We start from the raw sequence: 20,203 nt of genomic DNA, 5'->3' as shown, positions 1-20,203 counted from the left end.
CTGAAACTTGCTTTGTGCAAGTAGAACCTTTAAAGAGAGGAATAATAATGCACATTTATATAGCATGTTAATGTTTCCAGAGCATATTCCTCACAACAACTGTGTGAGGTAGGCTGTAAAAACATTACTGTCTTTATTTTACACATGAAGAAATCCCTCTCTGAGGAAGCTCAGAGACAGGAATAACTTGCTAGTGGTCCTATAACTAAGAAATGCCAGAGCCAAGAAAGAAACTCAGATCTCCCAATTCCAAGTCCTTTGCATTCTCTACTGCACTCTCTGGCTCAATAAGCTTCAAATTTGTATAAGATTGGCTTTCTGATTTGGGGGAAAAGGGCAAAGAGTAGTCAAGGCATTTACAGTTTTCTCGTAATGTTACTGAGAAAGGAGTCTTATTATTATTTTATGATCACACCTTGACACATGTGATTTATGGAAAATTTGACTTATCCACATTTCAAAGGAATACAGATGTCATGAGAATTGAGGTATCCCTCTAGTGTTAAATACTTCTCTGAAGAAGCTGATCACTATTAATAGGGAGCTACCTGCCCCCAAATAACATAGAGACCAAAAGTCTTGTTCGCAGAAGGCACTCAGTAAATATTTGTCAATTGACCCACATTATTGAAGTACAAATCCAGAAGTCACTTCTTATCATCTTTACTGACAACTGAGATAGTGATATGTAAAAGACTATACTTCTGTGAAATAATGCAAGAGGGAGGGTTTTTTCCTTTAAAATGGAGGTTTGTTGGTGGGATTTTCCCCTCAGAAGACCAATAAAAAAGGCTAGAAAAGAGAAAAAACTTTTTTATAGATATAATTGATATTTTTCATTCTTGACTACACAGTTCCATTTCTTTGTTGCCACATTTAAGAGGATGCACTCATTTTCATTATTTGCACTCTTTAAGGAAGTATCATCATTGTGATGGTAATAAACTAGTTTAAATCAATTCACGAAACACTTATATAACATTCAAGGTACTGTACCTGAGAATACAACAAAAACAAAACAGTACTGACTGTCAAAAAGTGTCCATTCTTCAAGAGACTATTCTAGGTTTGACCACAAACATTGCAACTTGTTTTCTACTAACAAAGCAAAGAAGTAAGGAAATGATTATATAATTTGGGCAAAGTTACTTAAGGCAAAGGTAATTTTTCTAGAAATCTGCCTGAGAGGCCACAGTTCTCTACAAACTAGTAATAAAAGGAATTGGATTTCATATATATATATATATATATATATATATATATATATATATATATATATATATATATATACACACATATTTGTATATAAACATGTGTGTATACATATAAACATATTTTTCCTATTTTTCCTTCTTCCCTCCAAATATGTATTGCATTTCTTTGATCTGACATTTCTAACATTAAGCATAGATTTTATATGATCGATTTATGTAATTTGTAGTAGCAAAGAGAAAGTAGGCAATTGATGAATCAAGAATAAGAACAAAAACAAAAATGAAATTAGTTAATTAAATTTTCCCACATACTAAAAGTGCAGTAAGTTAGATTAAAGGCGTATACATACATACAAACACATTCCTGTTTTGATACATCTGGCCCACAAAGTCCAAGCAGTTTTTAATATCTGGGATATGACCTAAATATTTTCATAAAATTTTCTCAAATTTGGATGAAAGGAATTAAGAAACTGGGCACTTTTAGCTTAGAAGAAGTAATCATTATATAGGTCAAGAAGCAGAGTTTACTATCTATCTAGTATGTATGTATATGAAGATAGGTAGATAGATAGAGATATAGATACAAAGACAGAGGGATAGAAAATGAATGGTAATCTTGGAAGTGGGTTGGCAGGGTACAGGACTGGGAAAGCTTGCAGAGGGTGAGATTTGAATTGAGTCTTGAAGGAAGCCAGGGAAGCTATTAAGCAGTTATAAGGGCAGTTAGACAAGTTCAGGCATACATACTTTGTACAATGCATGTGTTTATGGAAAGTAGTAGTAGGTAAAATTTTAATAAACATAATTATTTTCCAGTTGATTTATATTATCATTTCAGAGATGACTTATATTCATGTTCAATTAGTTTCTGATATGTAATGGTTCTTGTTGGTTTAACTTTAAATTAAACTTATTGTCAAATATTTAGTGAATGCCAATGATCTATAAAACATTTAAGTGTAGTTAGAATGCATATTTATTAATGAATTCTTTTTAAAAAAAAGCAAATAATCCTTTTACAATGTGAACAAGAACCTGCATTAAAGCAAATCCAAATGTAACAAAAATCTAATTTTGTAAAATCTTGCATTTAGATTTGCTTTAATGCAGGGCATACACAGTTGTCTATCCATGACATTTTGTCTATAGCCTTTTTCTACTTAATTTTTATCATCAAAACAGGTGATATTTTATTGTCAACTGTTTTAATGATAAAAATTAAATAGGCAAGGGCTATAGACAAAATTTTTCTCTTAAATATCTTCATATGTATAATTAAAAAGGTCATTGGACATATGGCATAGGTACCTACAGTAAGAACTACTTTTGTTGTCATAATGGTTTTAGTCTAGGATGCAGATCTCTATGGTCCAAAACACTAAACAACGTGAGTGGGTGCCACTGAGAGGTCAATGATATGAAAACAGAAAAAGAGAAAAGATTATGGGAAGCGGATAGAAAGGGTGAGAGAGTATACATACATGATGGTGAACAATAATTACACAAAATTGTCTCAGTTATCACAAGTGCCATGGGTCATACTTGCTCTAGAATAGTTTGTGGGAGAACATGAGGACTAGCCTTGGTCATCTGTGTTCATCAAACTTTGATTGGGCTTTATTTGGATAAAACATTTTTCCTTGTGGGTGACTGAAGCTGGATCATACTATTAAATGTCAAAACTCAAGTCTATATGGAGAACGGCAAGTCATTTCTCCTTACTGGTCATCAGTTGGAATAGATAACCTCTACTGTCTCTTTTAGCTCTAAATCTAAGATCCTTTGGCTCTGTGATATGCCACACAGGTATATCCCTTCTTGGAGTTAGGTGTTAGTGGCTTACGTAAGCAGTTTTCTAGAGCTGATGGTTGAGGGGGTATTTTCCTTCCATAGACTGAGGAATACTTGGGCTAAGCCCTGCTGAAATAAAGAGATTTAAAGGTTCTGTCCACTTGTTTTTGGCTAGATGGATATGACTACATCCAAATTTCAAGGCTTAAAGCAAAAAAAAAAAGAAAGAAAAGAAGGAAAAGAGCATGTTCAGGACATCTTCGGAAAAAATTGAAGAAGCCAAAGCCCATATGTGAGCTGGTTATTTATAAAATAGTAGTACTTGTTTCTGTCCAAATTGAATTTCATCTCTGATATAACAGTACAGTAAGTGCCTCTTTCCTCTTTCAAAAAGATTCTTATAAGGAACAAATATCCATTACAACTTCCATTCATGAAAGTATTATTTGCTATTTTTAGGAAGTTTAGTATTCAAAAGAGCAGCAGCCCTCCCTCTGATCCCCAACCCATAGAGAATTTAGAAAACGAGTCAAGAATTTCAGCTGCTATTACGTACCCCAGTCCTCTAGCATAAAGATACAGTTTCATCTACAAAGTTAACGTAATGTCTGTTGAATGAATTCATGTTCCAGTATAATGCATCTGAATGAACACTAAGAGAACCATAGCCTCGTGCTTCCCAAAGCACTGCTTTTAAATACTCAATCTCCCTACATCCAGGTAAAAGTAGGGGTTAAATTTAACTTTCCCTGGCTTTGTCGAATAAGATTGAAATGATGGCATTTTTTTTTTGAGAAATACACCATGTTTCCAAGATTCAACAAGATTCAAATTAAAGTAGCCAAAGATAAGAACACAAAGAAATGTGTTGTTGTGGAGGCCTGGAAAGCGGAGGTACATTAGGGCCCAGACGCATGGATATCTACCACAATGTCATTATCTGAATATGCAATCATCAGACCACACATTCAAATCAAATTTTCAAGGCTCAAAGGACGTGCACCAAAGAACATCCTGTACTGCTGGAACATGAATTTGAATTTTGTGATGAAGGCAGAGAAGGAGAAAAGAGACCAGACATCCACGATCATTTTCAAATTCTTATCAGCCTAACTTTGCCATAATTTTTTTTAAATATCTGCCCTCCTCCAATCGAATATATACTCTCTGCTATCAAAATTAGACTCTGGGAAATTGTGAGATATATTTTTAATAATTATTTTACAAATAAAAGAAGCAGGCATTGCACTTCTTCACTTCTTAAAATACCAGGAAAAATAGCTTAGCAAAGTAGTAAAAAATGGAATATACTAGCTATTTGTTTAAATTCTGGATTTAGGTATGGACAAAGACAAAAGAAAATTTAAATAAATGGCTGATCCTGGGTGACATTTCAATTTTAATGTTAGTAGAAATACGTAGTTTTCATGAAAGTACTATTACGTTAATTACGGGCAGTTTTTTATGCATGTGCACAAGTGTACCCAGTATTTCATTATGAAAAACAAAGTCATACATTGCCAAGTTTTAAGAAAGCTTCCATTTCAAAGTTTGGCTGAGCCACAAGGAAAAATCCTAATCAAAGGGAAATTTAATTAATCTCTCAACTGTGTGACATATTCTGCAAGTGACAAACTGATACTTTAATTATAATATTCGTTTCTTGCATTAAGATGTGGAAAAGGTTTTTAACTAACTGTTCTAAAATATTCAGCCAGAGTAGAGCTGTGGATTTAGTTCTGTCATTAAGAAAGTATCAGCTGCCCAGCTCTAGAATTATTCTCTGATAGCTAACAAATCCCTTTGTGTTGCTTCTTTGGTTAACACAATTATTTCAAGCTATCAGTACCATGAAACTAAACACAAAGAATAGCTGAGATTGAGAACCTGGTTCCATTGTTAAGACAATGAAACTAATAGAATGCTTTGTAAGAGGCATATTAGCCTTTGGGAAGTTCCTGTTAATTAGATGGAAAAAAATACCAATTACTTTCCCCCTAAATTATTCACATTTGTCAAAGCCTTTTATGTTATAGATTCACAATTGTTACTGAGAAGACAAAGGTATAATTGATTGGGTTACAAATTTATAATCAAATTCGCTATTCATCATGACCAAATATTTAGATGAGATTTAAGAATATAAACTATGAACAACTTTAATTATGATGTGCCAGTGTGGGGGTGAGGAGGGGAGAAGAATGGTAGGAAAATATCAATATTAACACACACACAATTTGAATTCTCAAACATGTCAACATTTTTTTTTAAATGCTGAAAGTGGAAAATAATATGCTGTAATTTGAGAAGTTAAGGGAATAATCAAAAGTTTTCCATCCTTCTACTCATTTGTTTTTTTCCCTCTCTTTTTAGGCATTAGGAGGTCCCTGCTAACTAAAGCCTCGACTTACTCCTTCAAGATTACTACATATCTATTCTGTAGTATAATGGAAAGATCACTGCATGAGAATCATGATGTCAGAGTTGCAGCCCCAATTCTGCTACTGTGTATTTGAGTAACTCAGCTATATGGACCTCTTTATTTGTAAATTAAGGGATTTGCATTCCTTTCTGGTCTAAAATTCTAGTATTTTCTACTCTTTTTTACGTCATATTTTTTCACATTAAAAATACCTATTTGACTTGGTTTGAAACAGGACCACTTGCTTCCCTGGACCTATAAGACTTCTGTGTTCTTCAACACTAGTGAAAAATTACCTTTGACATATAATAAATGGCTTCGTTTTGTTACATAAAATCATTGTTTACCTAGAACTCAACAGTCTTGCTTGATTGAGCTATGTTGTTCAATGGGAGTCAGAAAAAGAGATTGCATATCCCTTACTTTGGTCATTTAAATCTTTCTGAAGTGTTTGCTTCCATTTCCAAAAGAGAGTAATAGCTGATCTTACCAGGATTTTAGAAACCTATCGCTAGATCAAAAAGATAGGATAACTACAACATTTATGAAAGACTAGGAATAATAAAATCTGTTAGCTGCTGTTAGAGAGGAGATAATACTGACAAGGCGGACATTAAATACATTAGCTTATGTACAAATATTATTGGAAAGCAATTATCAAATTAGCAATGTAACAAGAACCAAAGCCTTTTTTCCCCTTCCATCTCTCTCTTTCCCATAAACAGAGCTAATGATCTGAAAAGGAATAAACATCTATTTCAAAAGGTTTCACATACAATTAAAAGTAACAGCTCTGCACAACTCTTACATAACATTTTAAGGATTGCAATACATTTTCATAGACTCATGACCCTAATCAGTTAGTTTAACAACACATGAAACAGGAAAGCATGAAACTAGGTAATTAATAAGCATGAAAATTTTCTAAAAGCTTGTGTAATATAAGGTAAAAGGGAATTTTGGCATTTCAAGTGCTCAGTTTTCCTATTTACATCACATGACCTTTGCAAATAAAAAGGAAAGATAGTAAAATATTTATATCTGATTTAACTCACTCAATAGTTCTTTAAAAAAATTTATTAGCTATACTAAATCCCAATTTCTTTCTGTTTCTATTATTACTAGTATCTATATACCTGTTCTTAGAGCTTTCTAAAAAAGTGCTGCAGTTTGATCAAACCATTTAAGTTTTGGTATCATCTCTGTACATATACCTGTACATATACCATTATACCTTCCTTTTATAGGTTGTTTTGCAAAACACTCTTGTTATTTCTCATACACACAACCTAACAGATTATATTGGCCTTGAGGGCAAGGATCAGATCTTTTCCTTCTGTATCACTTTCTAGTTGTCAGTATGGAAGGCTGCACACAGTGGGTAGTCACTCAGAAACACCGATTCACCAATTTTTATCATTTATGGATGACAAAAGTTTTCTGAAAAGATGCATGCTGTGATGCTTAGCTCACCCAAGAACGTGGTTATTCCAGTTTATATTTAAAACCATCCATCTTTGGAGGACTCCTATTCATAGGATGTTGATTCTTGAGAAAGAAGTCAAGACAAAACATTTATTAAGAACCTACTATGTGTGAGGGAGGGACATTTTATTTCAACTTTATTTTCAATTATAGATTCTCTCCCTTTCTTCCCTTCCTCCCCCACCCATTGAGAAGGAAAGAAATATAAAAACCATTACAAATATGTATAGACATGCAAAACAAATTTTGGCATTAGCAACATTCCAAGGGGGGAAAAAGCAAGGAAAAGAAATAAATAGTAGAAAATATGCTTCAATCTGCACTCTGAGTTCAGCAGCTGTCTTTCTGAAGGTAGGTATCATGATTCATCATGACTCCATAATTTTGGTTGGTCATTGTGTTAATCAGAATTACTAAGTCTTTCAGAGTTGATTAACTTTATAATATTACTTTTGTTATGTAGATTGTTTTCCTGATTCTACTCACTTCACTTTGCGTCAGTTCATACAAGTATTCTCAGGCTTTTCTGAAATTGTCCCTTTAGTTATTTCTTACAGCACAATAGTATTCCATAATATTTATATACTATAACTCATTCAGACATTCCCCAATTAATGGCCATCCCAAAAGATATATTTTTGTTACTGGAGGTATAACTACCTTAGATTGTAAGTCTTCATGCACGTTTTAGATCCTAGCTTTCACCAAGTCATCATAAGTTGTTTAAGTTCAAGAATTACTTCCAAAGCAATAGATATGCAGAGGACCATGGGACTTATTTCTATTGATCTTGTTGCTGAAGAGCCTTGTGGTCTCCTCTTCAAAGTTTGTCTTCTTTACATGTCCCCCTTCTTTCTTAATACATTTATTTCCTACTGTTTTTTTTTGACATTTGCCACAACAGCATTTACATGATTATTTTAAGGAGACTTGACTGGATTAACCAAAAGTAAGTAATTAGAATGCAACAGAAATATGATCAGTTTACAGATAGCTAAAGCAATTCTCCTTGTAGCTTTTTTTTCCTGTATCCTAGTGAATTGAGAGGTACATGACTTCTATTAGCAATTCCTCACTCGTGTACTCTCATTGTGTATGGTCTTGAGATACTATTTTTCAATGTCTAAATCATATTAATTTTAATTTTCCCACTCAATATTACCTTCTGTCTGAACCACCAATAATACAAGTATCATTCATCTGTTCTTTGGTAGACTATACAACTATTTTTTTAAAAAATTTTAACCATCTTAAATTAAACTAAAGAACATTTCAATACATTGTACAGAAAAAAATACACCTTGAAATTTACTTTGCAAAATTATTTTAACCTTCAGTGCCATATGAATCGCTGTTAAATTAATAATCATATTTCTTAAATGTTTTGAAAGTCAAACATAATATTCAGTACAATTTGTGCTAGGATATACTTCTTTAGAAAAAATAAACTTCTATATTACAACTTTTATCTAAAGAGCTCAAGTTCTCTTTTGTACATTCAGCATCACTGCAGAATAGCTATAGGTTTTTCCACCATTTCACAAAACAGATAATTCAAGGGACTTGTCTGAGGACATGCACCAGTCATAGACACAGACCGAATTAGAACACAAACCTCCTCAATCCCAACTCCTTACTTAATATTGCCTCCCTTAAAAAATTCTTCCAATAAATATCGATGACACGGAAAGTGGTCCATAGGGTTTACACAAAAATTAGGAAAATGGAAGGTTTTACTTTGGAGGTTTTGACAAAAAGAATTTGTCACCAGTTCATCATGCTTGGCAATCTTTCCCTACCCAATACATTAATACTACAAATTTTTCTCTGTTACTCATCATCCTCAAAAACATTGTACAAAGGGTCCTTTTTCATGCCATAAATGAAGCATTTACCAATCCTCTCATAACAAACATCCTGAGGGTCCCTAATATGTTTTCCTTATAATATCAAACCAAGTAGTGCATAACTTTCATTTTCCTTTTACCTTCAGAACTTTGAGATCAGATGTCCTTTAGGTCATCAGAATGAATTTTTGGACTTAAAGACTGAAAAAAAATATTTCTATCCATTATTGGGTTAGTTCATAGTAGATTGCTCATAAATATTTGTTTCATCCTACCCTTCTCAGAAAAGAGCACTGACCTAGGTACCTGTATCTATGGAAGAAAGGTCTGCAACAAGAATGTTAGGACTGCGGTCAGAGATAGAGAGGACAAATTTGCTAAGAACCTCATATAAGACAGTGTTTTGATGTAAGAATGATATAGGAAACTCTTCAGGTTTATTAAGAAACTAATTGAAAAGATTCACTAATTCAACTTTTATTATAATACAAATTTTCACTTTGATTACTTTCATACTTGACTTGGATTAATTTAGTGATTATGAAGTTATACGAAAACATAGATTTACTCTTGTTCTAAGAAGTAGTTAAGAAAATTAATACCCCTGACTTCAGCACACAAAAAAAATACTTCATCTAGCATAACAAAGTTCTAAAGTAGCCTATTAAATAAATTGTAACTTTCAAGTTATGATAGATCTTTACACATTATCCAGAGTCAGATCAGTACATCAGTGACTAAATGCTTTGATTTGGAAAAACAACAACAACAACAAACCACTGTTGCATGTAATTGCACATTATTGTCTGATATGTTGAGTCATTGTATTTAAATTTAAGGCAATAGTATCTGAACTTGCCAAACATGGGAAAAACATAGCTACGTCAATTAAAAAAAAACTACTAAAGCAACATGGTAACGTGAGTGTGATTCCCCATTTTCCTTCATTCCTCTTGCCTCTCCTTTTTGCTTTTGTTCAGAAATTAGGTTAGCTAAAAGATATTTGAAGAATTCTAAGTATAAGTATTACTAATATAATACAATTTAGTATTAAAATGGAACTTTACAAAAAGGTACCTATTGTCTTCAGTCCCCTTCAATTCTTCGAGGTTGCCATAATAGCTCATTGCTTTTATGAAAAAAACCATCAATATAAAATTCTCATTACTTTACCTTGATTGATTTTATTCAATTCTCTCATATACATTTTAGTGCAACCTATTTCATAAGATACAAAGTTGCATTTTCCTAAAAATATTGTATTCCACCATTTGTCTATACTATTAATTTGAAAGTCTTTTTATGCATTAAACCTTTACTCCTAGTTCCTAGAGAAATGCTTAATTTCACATTTCATATAATATTCATTTGACTAATGGTAAGTTAGAGCCAAGGAATACTATAAACTATTACTGCAAAGCTTTTATCTCAGATATGCAAATTGACTTTAGAAAAATTGTTTTACCCTATTACCCTTTATTAATGTGATTCTATATTTATCACAACTAACAGTAATTTACTATTGTTCTATTTCTGAACTTAGGTTCAGAAAGAACTCACTTTGCATACTTAACACTTCATTTGAAAATGATGTATACTCTTGCAGTGCATATCAGTGCTGATTAGCATTAAATTTTTTCAACATGATAAATTTCAGTTTGAAGTGCATCACAACTGTAAAACATAATGCTGTTAATGAGGATAAAAGAATGTGTTTATATTGAGCTCTGTAACCACATAGTATAGTTGTTCGAACACCTTTCTGATTTTTACTAATTTCTTTTCCAGCACAAGAATTGAAAGCAAGGATGAAACGAGTGTGTGTGTGTGTGTGTGTGTGTGTGTGTGTGTGTGTGTGTGTGTTACTCCTGTTTTAAGGCACAGTAAAGAAATGAACATCTCTGGCTTCAGCTAAAAATATTACACACACATTATATATATGTATGTATATGTGTATTAAGGAAACTTATTATCAGGTGCTAAGTAGACACTTAGGATTCCTATTCTTTTTAACCCCTTTCAGTTTCAAGAGAATCACATCCATTTCTTAAGCACAAGTTTAAGTTAAGCATAACTTATTAACAAACATAACTTATAAACAACTTATTGCTGTTTTTGATGTAGTTTCAAACAGAAGTTTCAAAACAACTCTGATTTGCAAACATTTCATTGTACTTTAAACAGAGAGATGTTTTCAGCCCTGCATTTCAGGAAGGTGAAAAAACACAGATGTGATTGTTATTGTGCATAGACCATAGACCCCTTAAATATGTTAACTTTTAGATCAAGTATCATTTTGCTTTTAAGCTAATTATAGGCCAAAATAAGATTTTGTTTTTACAATACTATTTCTTTCACACCTTCTGGCCAAATGTTTGGAGCCAAATTTGCTTATGTCATCCAGACTTCGGTCACCTAAATTGCCTCTAGTCCTTGTACATGTTTTTTTTTAAAGAGAGCTCCCTCCCTTAAGTACAATTAGGTTGTTATTATAATAGAAAATTTGGATTTAAACTCCTACATTTTAATATCATATTATAAATAGGTCAAGTGGGCATGTGTGCCACTCTGCTAAAACAAAAGAGATACAGAGTAATGGGATTTCAGTCTTCTTAGCAGAAACAGCAAGATATGTTTTTGAAAATGTCATTTACTGTAACACAAATCAATATTAAATGCTTTATGCAGGAAGCACACTTTCAGAAAATGGCCCTTAAAGCTTTCTGTGGATCCAACCCTAATTACCAGAGCAGGCTCTTACAGTTTGCCTCCCTCTTCAATTATTTACAGAGCAAAAAAGCCAAGTGGCATCGCATTAGCTATATTAAATGTTATGTACTTGGTTTCCAACTTACTAATGGTACATAAAAATCACCAAGGTAAATGTTCCTGTAGAAAAGTGTTTCCCCCCTTTCTTCACCTGAGTGTATTTATTTATTATTCATACAATTAAGTGTGGAATAGTACAAAAGACTATCCTTCAGGCACCTTATGCTGCATAATTTAAACAGGTGCATTAAACATATATGATATCTAAAAGGCAGTGCATTGATTACTTTACAATATTTCTTTAAACAACTCATATTTACAATGCCTCTGTCACTCATATTAGCATCTCAAATCCCTGAAAACATATGAGTGTAAATTTGAGGGAAAATTAATGATAGATAGTAAAACTGCTGCCATCTTGATGCTTTCTGACTACCGGGGCTAAGATGGACTTTTGTTTTGGGTGGCGGTGGCAGGGTAGGAGAGCAAGTAATTCTCTGTTTCTTCACTTTACACAGTTATAGTTTGACATGATCAGAAATACTACGTGCTATAGTTCCTTGTTACCATGGACCACACCTACAATGAGAGGAAGCTTATCAAACTGGCCAGGGAGGTCCTCTTCTTTATGGGCCAAAAGTATGTTCTTTCACTGGCCAGAGCCTAAGTATAACCCCCAAATTAAAGTTCACACACTGTACACATACCTTGATTCATATTTGTTCTGTTATGAATTGTGAAAAGAGATGCTCAAGACCCTTCGTGCACCCCCTTTGCATTTGCCCTCTGCACAATGATGCTGCTAAAGGTCTGAGGCCAACATTATTTTTGGACCAAATACAATTACTTTAAATGAGCAGAGAGAATTCAACTTCTCACAGAAATTAAAACCAAGATATGCCAAAGAGCAAAATCTCCCATGGTCCCTAGAAAATGAAATTTTTATAGCTAAAGAACATCAGCAGTTATCTCTTGTCAAAGACCACTTCAAATAAACATCGAAAATTGTTTAACCTTCAACAAAGAATGCTGGCAAAAATGTTTTAACGCCACAAAATTCTAAATGGTAAAATTATTTCCCTGAATAGAAATGTGTCTATCACCCCCCTCCTTTGCAATAGTTACTGGGCACATGTGGGGGGAGGCATCAATGAGTATTGAATAAACTTTGGCCACTCTCTACCCAAAACTCGAACATAAAAGTAGAAATCAGTAACCAGGTGATGTGCCATAACCACGCAAAGATCAGAGGTGAGAGGGGGAGAGTGAGAAGGTAAGAGAGGAGGCAGAAGAGAGAAAGGCACAGTTCTAAACCGACCTGCCAAAAGTGATTGAGGAAGGGGGCAGTTCAGGAGTGGGGGTGGCGCATGACTCAGGAGGAGGAGAAAAGCTAGTTCTCCATAGGTGAAAGCCCAGAAGAGTGGGGGTGGTGGGAGAAACCGAAACGAGGGTAAGGTCCTGGGCAGCAAAGGCCCACCTAGCTCAGAACGGAGGGAGCTCCCAGCTTTTCGTATAACCCCTCCTCTCCTCAGAGGAAGGAAGGGACTGCTGGCTTTTTCCTGTCTGGTTTCTCCCTCTCCCAATTACTTTCAGAAACCCGATCTTTGCACTCTTCACTGAGAAGCCCTACGCGCTCAATCCCAGCCAGGGCTATAGTTAGCAACATCCAGTCAACTACAGCAGCAGAACAGTAGAGCGCGCAGTGCGCTCCGCGCCTCCTCTGGCCCCCCGCCCCCGCTCCCGCCACCCCACCCTAAGACACCAGATCCCCAGGAAGCTACCCACTCCCATCTGAGCCAAGACCCCATCCCCACCCTGCCCTTGGCACCCGCCCAACTCCCCACCCCTTTCCCATTTACCTTCGCCTGGAGATACTGGGGGTAGTAGTAGGTGGTGTACTGAGGGTACATCTGTTGTTTCCACACTTTGCCCATGAAGCTGGAAATGTATCCTGCGGTGCAGGGACGGGGACACTTTGGGGTTTCCAAGTCTAGGTCTCTCCTGTCTCTCTCCGTTCCTGGCGCGGCTGCTGCTGCTGTTGCTGCTGCTGCCGCCACCGCTGCCTCTGCTCCACCTCCTTCTAATCCCAGACCAAACCTCCTCTTCGTCCTCCTTCCCCACCCAAGCAAAGAGAGAAGAGACTGCAGAACCGAGAGGGCACCTGGGACCGGACTCTCCCAAGGAGTTTCCTCCCTAGTCTCCTCGGATTGCTTGGAGGCCAGAGCAAGGAGCACTGGCCACTTTCCACTCCAGGCGGACTGCACTGGAGCAGGACTGGAAAAGCGATCGACTAAAGTGTAAAGTGCTGCGGCGGCTGCTAGGGCTGCTGCGGCGGCGGCTGCTGCTGCTGCTGGGGCTGCGGCGGCGGCGGCGGCGGCGGCGGCAGCTGCGCTGCGCTCGGTGCCAGGCAGCATCTGGGGTGGGGGGGGAGGAGAGTGGGGGAGCAGGACTGGTGAGTGCAGACGTGTGGGGGAAGGGTAAGGGGCGGGACTTAGTCACTGTCCAAGCCCAGAATGGGCTTGAGGTGTGGGCTTTAGTTTTTGTTTTGTTTTTTATTTTTAATCAGTCCTTACCTACAAAGGGGCGGGGGGGGGCGGGGAAAGGAGAATGAGCCTAGAAGCTCCGGGCAAAAAACCCGTTTCTTTGTGTCAAAAAGGAGATTCCCTCCTCTCATTTTTTGGACATAGATTACGAATTGTAGAGTGGATACCTTGAACGCTTTCATTAGTTTTATTTCGTCCTTTAATGGAAATAGATTTTTCTTATACTTTTTTTTTCCCCTCCAGTGATTAAAAAAAAAAGAAAGAAAGAAAATCTTAAAAAGGAGAGGAAATGTTTAGTGCTTAAGACTAGGACCTGGAAGTCAATGTCCCTAGGTTCCTTTTATTCTAGGCCTTGCCACTGATTTGCTAGATCCGAGGATCACAGGATGACCTTGGGAGGGTTAGTGTCCTCCAGTTTTTCCAGCTGTAAGTGAGATGCAATGATTTCTACTTCACAAGGGGGCAAAGCTTGCACACAGTCTCTCTCTCTCTCTCTCTCTCTCTCTCTCTCTCTCTCTCTCTCTCTCTCTCTCTCTCTCTCACACACACACACACACACACACACACACACACACACACACACACACACACTCACACACAGCACCTCCTTGATCTTCCATAAGGAAGATGACATACAGAGAAAAGTGTTATTAGAGGACACAATATAGATACCAATTTTTCTCTGCATCTTTCTAATGCTGGCAGACTGTCTGTCAACTCCCACTCATGAGAAGGGAAACTCCCTTAATCTAGAACATCTTAAGACGATTTTGAAAGACACTCTCTGACATGATTTCGTAATGTTTTCTAGTGCCACATAAAATCAATCTCTCTGTCTCTCCCCCTCCCTGCCAACCCCCTTCCAACTGTCAAAGCTCTAGACAGCCCTGATCCTGCAGTGGTTCAGTTTGGTATGTAACTAGATGTAATTTAATGGAATTAATTGGTCCCTGAAGCAGAAGGAAAACTTTTATAATCTTTTGCTAAATAAAAAGTGTACCACTATATACGAATAGAAATATTTTAGGGAGAAAAAACTATAGAATGGTGTGTATGTACAGTAATAAAACGTAAAGAAAAAGTCACTTGCTATTAAAGGAGGACATTGGTCACTTTGGTAGACAACTAAATATTTAAGTAAAATCAAATTTGATGGGCAGTAGCAAACTTTATGTGTATATGTGGAACATGTAATTGAAATATTTAGTAAGTAATTTTGAATAATGAAATGGTAAGCTGTTACCAGTATAAATTGTATCATTCCTAAATGACAAGGAAAAATATGGGTTTGCGATTGAACATTGTGGCAGTATAGCTTATGGATATGGATATATGAGGGAATCAAATTATGTTGACTGCAACACAACAGAACAGGTACACATATACCTACACATATATACATAGTGTTCCAGGTGAATCAGCTCATTATAGTACTGTACTTAAAAGGACCAAGAGAATAGTAGACATTTGTCCCCCAAAGAGTGTATTGAAAATAAAACAGGAAATGTTATCCTATATCTATGTAAAATAGTAGTTTATATATATATATATATATATATATATATATATATATATATACTTGTGTATGTATACCTTGTGTGTGTATACACATATACACATACATGTGTAAGTTCACACATGTGCACACACACATATTTTTATATTTGGAGTATTTATTCTTAAAGGTATTGCCAAAAATTTTACTACCTCAAAACTCACCTGCCACTTTTTTTTGCCCATTCTTTTAGGTTCATAAGTTCTTCCCGTAGTCACTGTGATTTTTTTTTTGATTTCCACTAAAGAAATATGTACACATGTCATCTGCAAACATGGTGACTTCATTGAATTGTCTGCACCAAAGGTCTTAGAAAATTTTTTTAAAAAATCATTCTTTACACTTCCAATAAAATAAGTTCTATGGACAAGCTCACCTCTTTGAGCTTTAATTAACTCATCTGTAAAAAGAGGATTAACAGCAGCGCTACGATCTTTATAGGATTATTGTGACAAAATTGCTTTATAAATCTTAAAATGCTACAAAATGTGCTATTATTACTGTTACGTATTTTTGCTTTTTTCCTCTTATCTTTAAGCCAGTTATTTATTCATAACAAAAGACACTCTCTATTCCTCTCACTCTCAACCATGTTGTACCTTGTTAAAAGCTTTTGAAAGTCTAATAGATGGCACCCACTATTTCCCTTTTAACTATGTACTTATCTGCTTCCCAAGAGAACTCTAACCAATTGGTTAAACATGGTTTGCTCTTGCAGAAACTATGTTGTCTTTTTGTCAGTGAGTTCTTTTTTATTATTAACTTAGTGATTATGTCCTTTGTTATTATCTAAACCATCTTTCTCAGTAAGGAAGTAATACTTACAAATTTGTATACTATCCTAGTTTTCTTTTGAAGATTTTCGTATGAATAAAGGACACATTTGCAATCCACCAGTTGAACACAATGTTGACTTTGAATAAAAAGAGACTAGGTATTTTAGACAGCAGTTTTAATCCTTGTTTCATCCTTGAATTCCTTCAAAATACACACTGCTGCATTTATTGATTTTTGTAAACCTCTGGCTAGCTGCCTTGCAAATGTGTGCTCTTAGTTTCAAGGGGTATGTGTGTGTGTGTGTGTGTGTGTGTGTGTGTGTGTGTGTAGAAGGGGACTTAAAATCTGGTTGGTTCAGTCCAAATCTGTCACAGCTACTGGAAAAATAATTCATAGGCTTATGCTTTACTGGGTCAGTAGCATCATTTTGCTTCAGATTTTATTAAGAACCCTTTTGATGCAGGAAAAGGGTATTGATTTTGGAGGTTGGATTCAAATTCTGCCTCCGCTACATACTAACATGTGACCTTGGACAAATCCATTACCCTTTATGTTCCTCAGTTTCCTCATGTGTAAAATTAGAGAGTTGAAATAGATAACAATCAAAATTTTCTTCTGATTCCGAATCTTTGATTTTTGAGTAAAATTCTTTGTTAGAAAGAAGCTAAGCAAATGAAAAATATTTTAAGAGTTTATTACTATTTATGGTTTTGTCTTTAAAAACAGGTAATACACACACATACATAAATACATACATAAAATGCAGTTAAGAACTGTTTGGATTGTGTGATGTTCCTTGTTGCCTCACAATTAGACCATGAACTAACCTTCAAACAAAACTCCCTTCCAGTTTCACCTCCATCAATCCAAACTATATACTGATGTTAGATTAATCTTATTAAAGTATTCCTTCATACATTTCACTTCACCATTCAAAAACTCTCTATGGCTCCTCATTGCTTAGAAAATAAAATACTTTCTCATCTGTTATAGATTAGCAGAAGGGATGAATACCTGAAAATTCCTGAAATGAATCAAAATGACTGATGAAATATTATCAAACCCCCTTATTCAACAATTTAATAATGTATTTTTATTTATAATACTTGTGTTAAGGGATATGACCTAGATGCAAACCATGTTACAACCCAAGTTTATATATATACATATATTATATGTGTGTGTCAATATAGATAGATACATAGATGGAAAGAAGAGATCCAAGCCATTGTTTACAGTCTAGAATCGATACATATTGTTCCATGTGGATCAGCCTATCATGTGCATATCTTGAAGAACCAAGAGAATAATGGAAATCTGCCCAGAAGACTGCACTGAAATGTTATCCTATCTCTAGCACTTTTATACCTGGAATTCTACATGCAGTTCTGGTCACAGAACATTGAGAAAGTTATAATGGGACTAGAAAAGATCCAGAGAAAGGTCACTAAAATGATCCCAATGACTTCTGTTTGCAGATCTATTTTAAAAATCAAGACATTTTGGCCTGGAAAGATGATTAAACAAAGACTAGAATGAGAATTTTTAAATGGTGGTTATATTCTCTAAATTGTATAATAGTAAGACGATTGAAATTTGAGTGAGCAAAATAGAGGAGAAACCAAAAAAAATACAACTTCCTACAGTTTGTAAGAAACTCACAGAACACATAATCCCAAGAGATGGTAGTGGCAAGAAATATAAATGGCTGCAAAAAGGATTTAGAGCAATTTATGAGTGACATAACAATATTGGATACTAGGAAAAGCTTGCATATAACTGATCCCTACAGACCATCATGTGTCTTAGGCAATTCTTACCTGCTTGACTGCCTATGTGAAGAAAGCTCAACTCATTTTCACAGATGAAACTGAAAAATGGTAAAGGATTTTAGATTCATTGTATATTTTTAGCTTATTTTCCACAAGGAACACATGAAAGTTTTCTGATGAAATATATAGGTTGACATTTGAGTGCAATACTCTTATTCTTTCATGGTATGTTTTATTATTTGCAAAATAATGCTAGGTTGGATGGAACATTGAGTCAGAGGCATTATGGTGATTCTTATGGTTTTACAAACTTGTATGAGTCTGTGACCCATTTTGTTGAGGTGTGCATGACTTGGAGGCTGAGTGAACTGAAATGCTCTCTCCTAAGTTAGCAACGATCTCTTAATTGCACAATCTAATGGCCTTTTCTCAATCCTCATCCTTCTTGAGCTCTCTGTAGTCTTTGATGCTGTTGATCATCCTCCACTCCTTGGTATTATCTTCTCTCAAGGTTTTTGCAGCACTATTGTTTCCTAGTTCTCAGCCTACTTGTCATACTATTCTTTCTCTGTCTATCTCCTTTCCTGGTTCTACATACAGGTTACACATAACTATCCAGTTCCTCAAGGTCCTGTCCTGTACCCTCTAGGTTGTTTCCTCTTTTCTATTTTACTTGGTGATCTCATTAACTGTCATGGACTCAGTTATTATCTCTATGCAATGATTCTTAGATCTATTTATCTAACCCTAACTTATTTCCTGACCTTCATTTTCAAATTGCTTGCTAAATATCTCAAATTAGATGTTCTATAGACAACTCCAACTCAATATATCCCAAACTGAATTCATTACCTTTCCCTCTCCTCTCTTTTTTAACTTTGCTATCTCTGTAGAGGGCACCACCATCCTCCAAATCCACCAGACTTACAAAATAGGTGTTATCTTCTGCTCCTCACTTTTTCTCACCCTGCCCCCATATCCACTGTTGATGAGTCCTGTCAATTCTGTCACTGTAGCATGTCTTATATATTCCCCCTTTCCTCCTCTGCCTCTTCCATCATGCTGGGCCAGAACTTCATCACATTAAATTGATTGTCCTAAAATCACTCCCTTCCACCCCATTCAATGAACTTCAGTGGTTCTCTTACATCCAGCATCAGATATAGACTCCTCTCTTCGGCTTTTAAAGCCCTTCATAACCTGGCCCCGTCTATCCTTTCCAGTCTCATTACACTTCCATGTACTCTGAGATACAATAACTTTGCTTCCTAATCCTTGAAAAGGACATTCCATCTCTCAACTCTGTGCATTTTGATGGGTTATTCCCCATTCTTGGCAGTGAGGTGGTGCAATGGCTAGAGTTCTGGGGTGGCCCTCAGGAAGACTCATCTTCCTGAGTTCAAATAGGTCTCAGACATTTACTACTTATATGATCCTGGGAAAGTCACGGAACTCTGCCTCAGTTTCCTCATCTGTAAAATGAGCTGGAGAAGGAAATGGCAAACTACTCCAGTATCTTTACTAAGAAAACCGCAAATGGGGTCATGAAAAGTTAGACATGACTGGAAACAAATGAATAACAACCCCCATTTCTGGAATTCTTTTCCTTCTCATTCCTACCTCCTGCCTTTCTTCAAGCCCCAGCTAAAATACCACCTTTTCTATAAGAGGCTTTCCCCAATTCCTCTTAATGCTACTACTTCTCTTTGTTGATTATCTCAGACTGATCATATCTATAATTTTATATTATATATGTTTACACATAGTTGTTTGTATGTTGTCTCCCCCATGAGAATGTGATCTTCTTGAGAGCAATAATTTCTGGGGTGTTTTTTTTCTAGGTTTTGTTTTCTGTGTATCCCTAGCAATCAGCATAGTGCCTGACACCTACTAGGCATGTAATGAATAATGTTGACTTAACTTTAGAGAAAGTTTCAGGCTATCTATGGATTTTTAAAATCCCCATAACTGATACAAACTAAAGACATTACACTCATTGAATCTTAAGTCTAGTTGGAGTATGGA

The 20,203-nt window shown here is 35.6% G+C and overlaps 1 protein-coding gene across 1 annotated transcript in view; it reads right to left on the bottom strand.

Annotated features, from left to right (window-relative positions):
- The window catches only part of RBMS1 (RNA binding motif single stranded interacting protein 1), a 245,618-nt gene extending 231,658 nt beyond the window's left edge, over nt 1-13,960 (bottom strand). The window contains exon 1 of the mRNA XM_021004858.2: nt 13,391-13,960. Within this exon, the coding sequence (XP_020860517.2) occupies nt 13,391-13,945 (555 nt within the window). The 5' untranslated portion in view covers nt 13,946-13,960. The remainder of the gene's footprint in view (nt 1-13,390) is intronic.
- Nucleotides 13,961-20,203: the final 6,243 nt, after the last annotated feature.

The sequence above is a fragment of the Phascolarctos cinereus genome, unplaced genomic scaffold (assembly GCF_003287225.1).
Source record: "Phascolarctos cinereus isolate Bilbo 61053 unplaced genomic scaffold, phaCin_HiC Scaffold_726;HRSCAF=1367, whole genome shotgun sequence".
Classification (NCBI taxonomy): domain Eukaryota; kingdom Metazoa; phylum Chordata; class Mammalia; order Diprotodontia; family Phascolarctidae; genus Phascolarctos; species Phascolarctos cinereus.
Note: the sequence above shows the minus strand (reverse complement) of the source record. Positions and strands in the feature narration are given on the sequence as shown.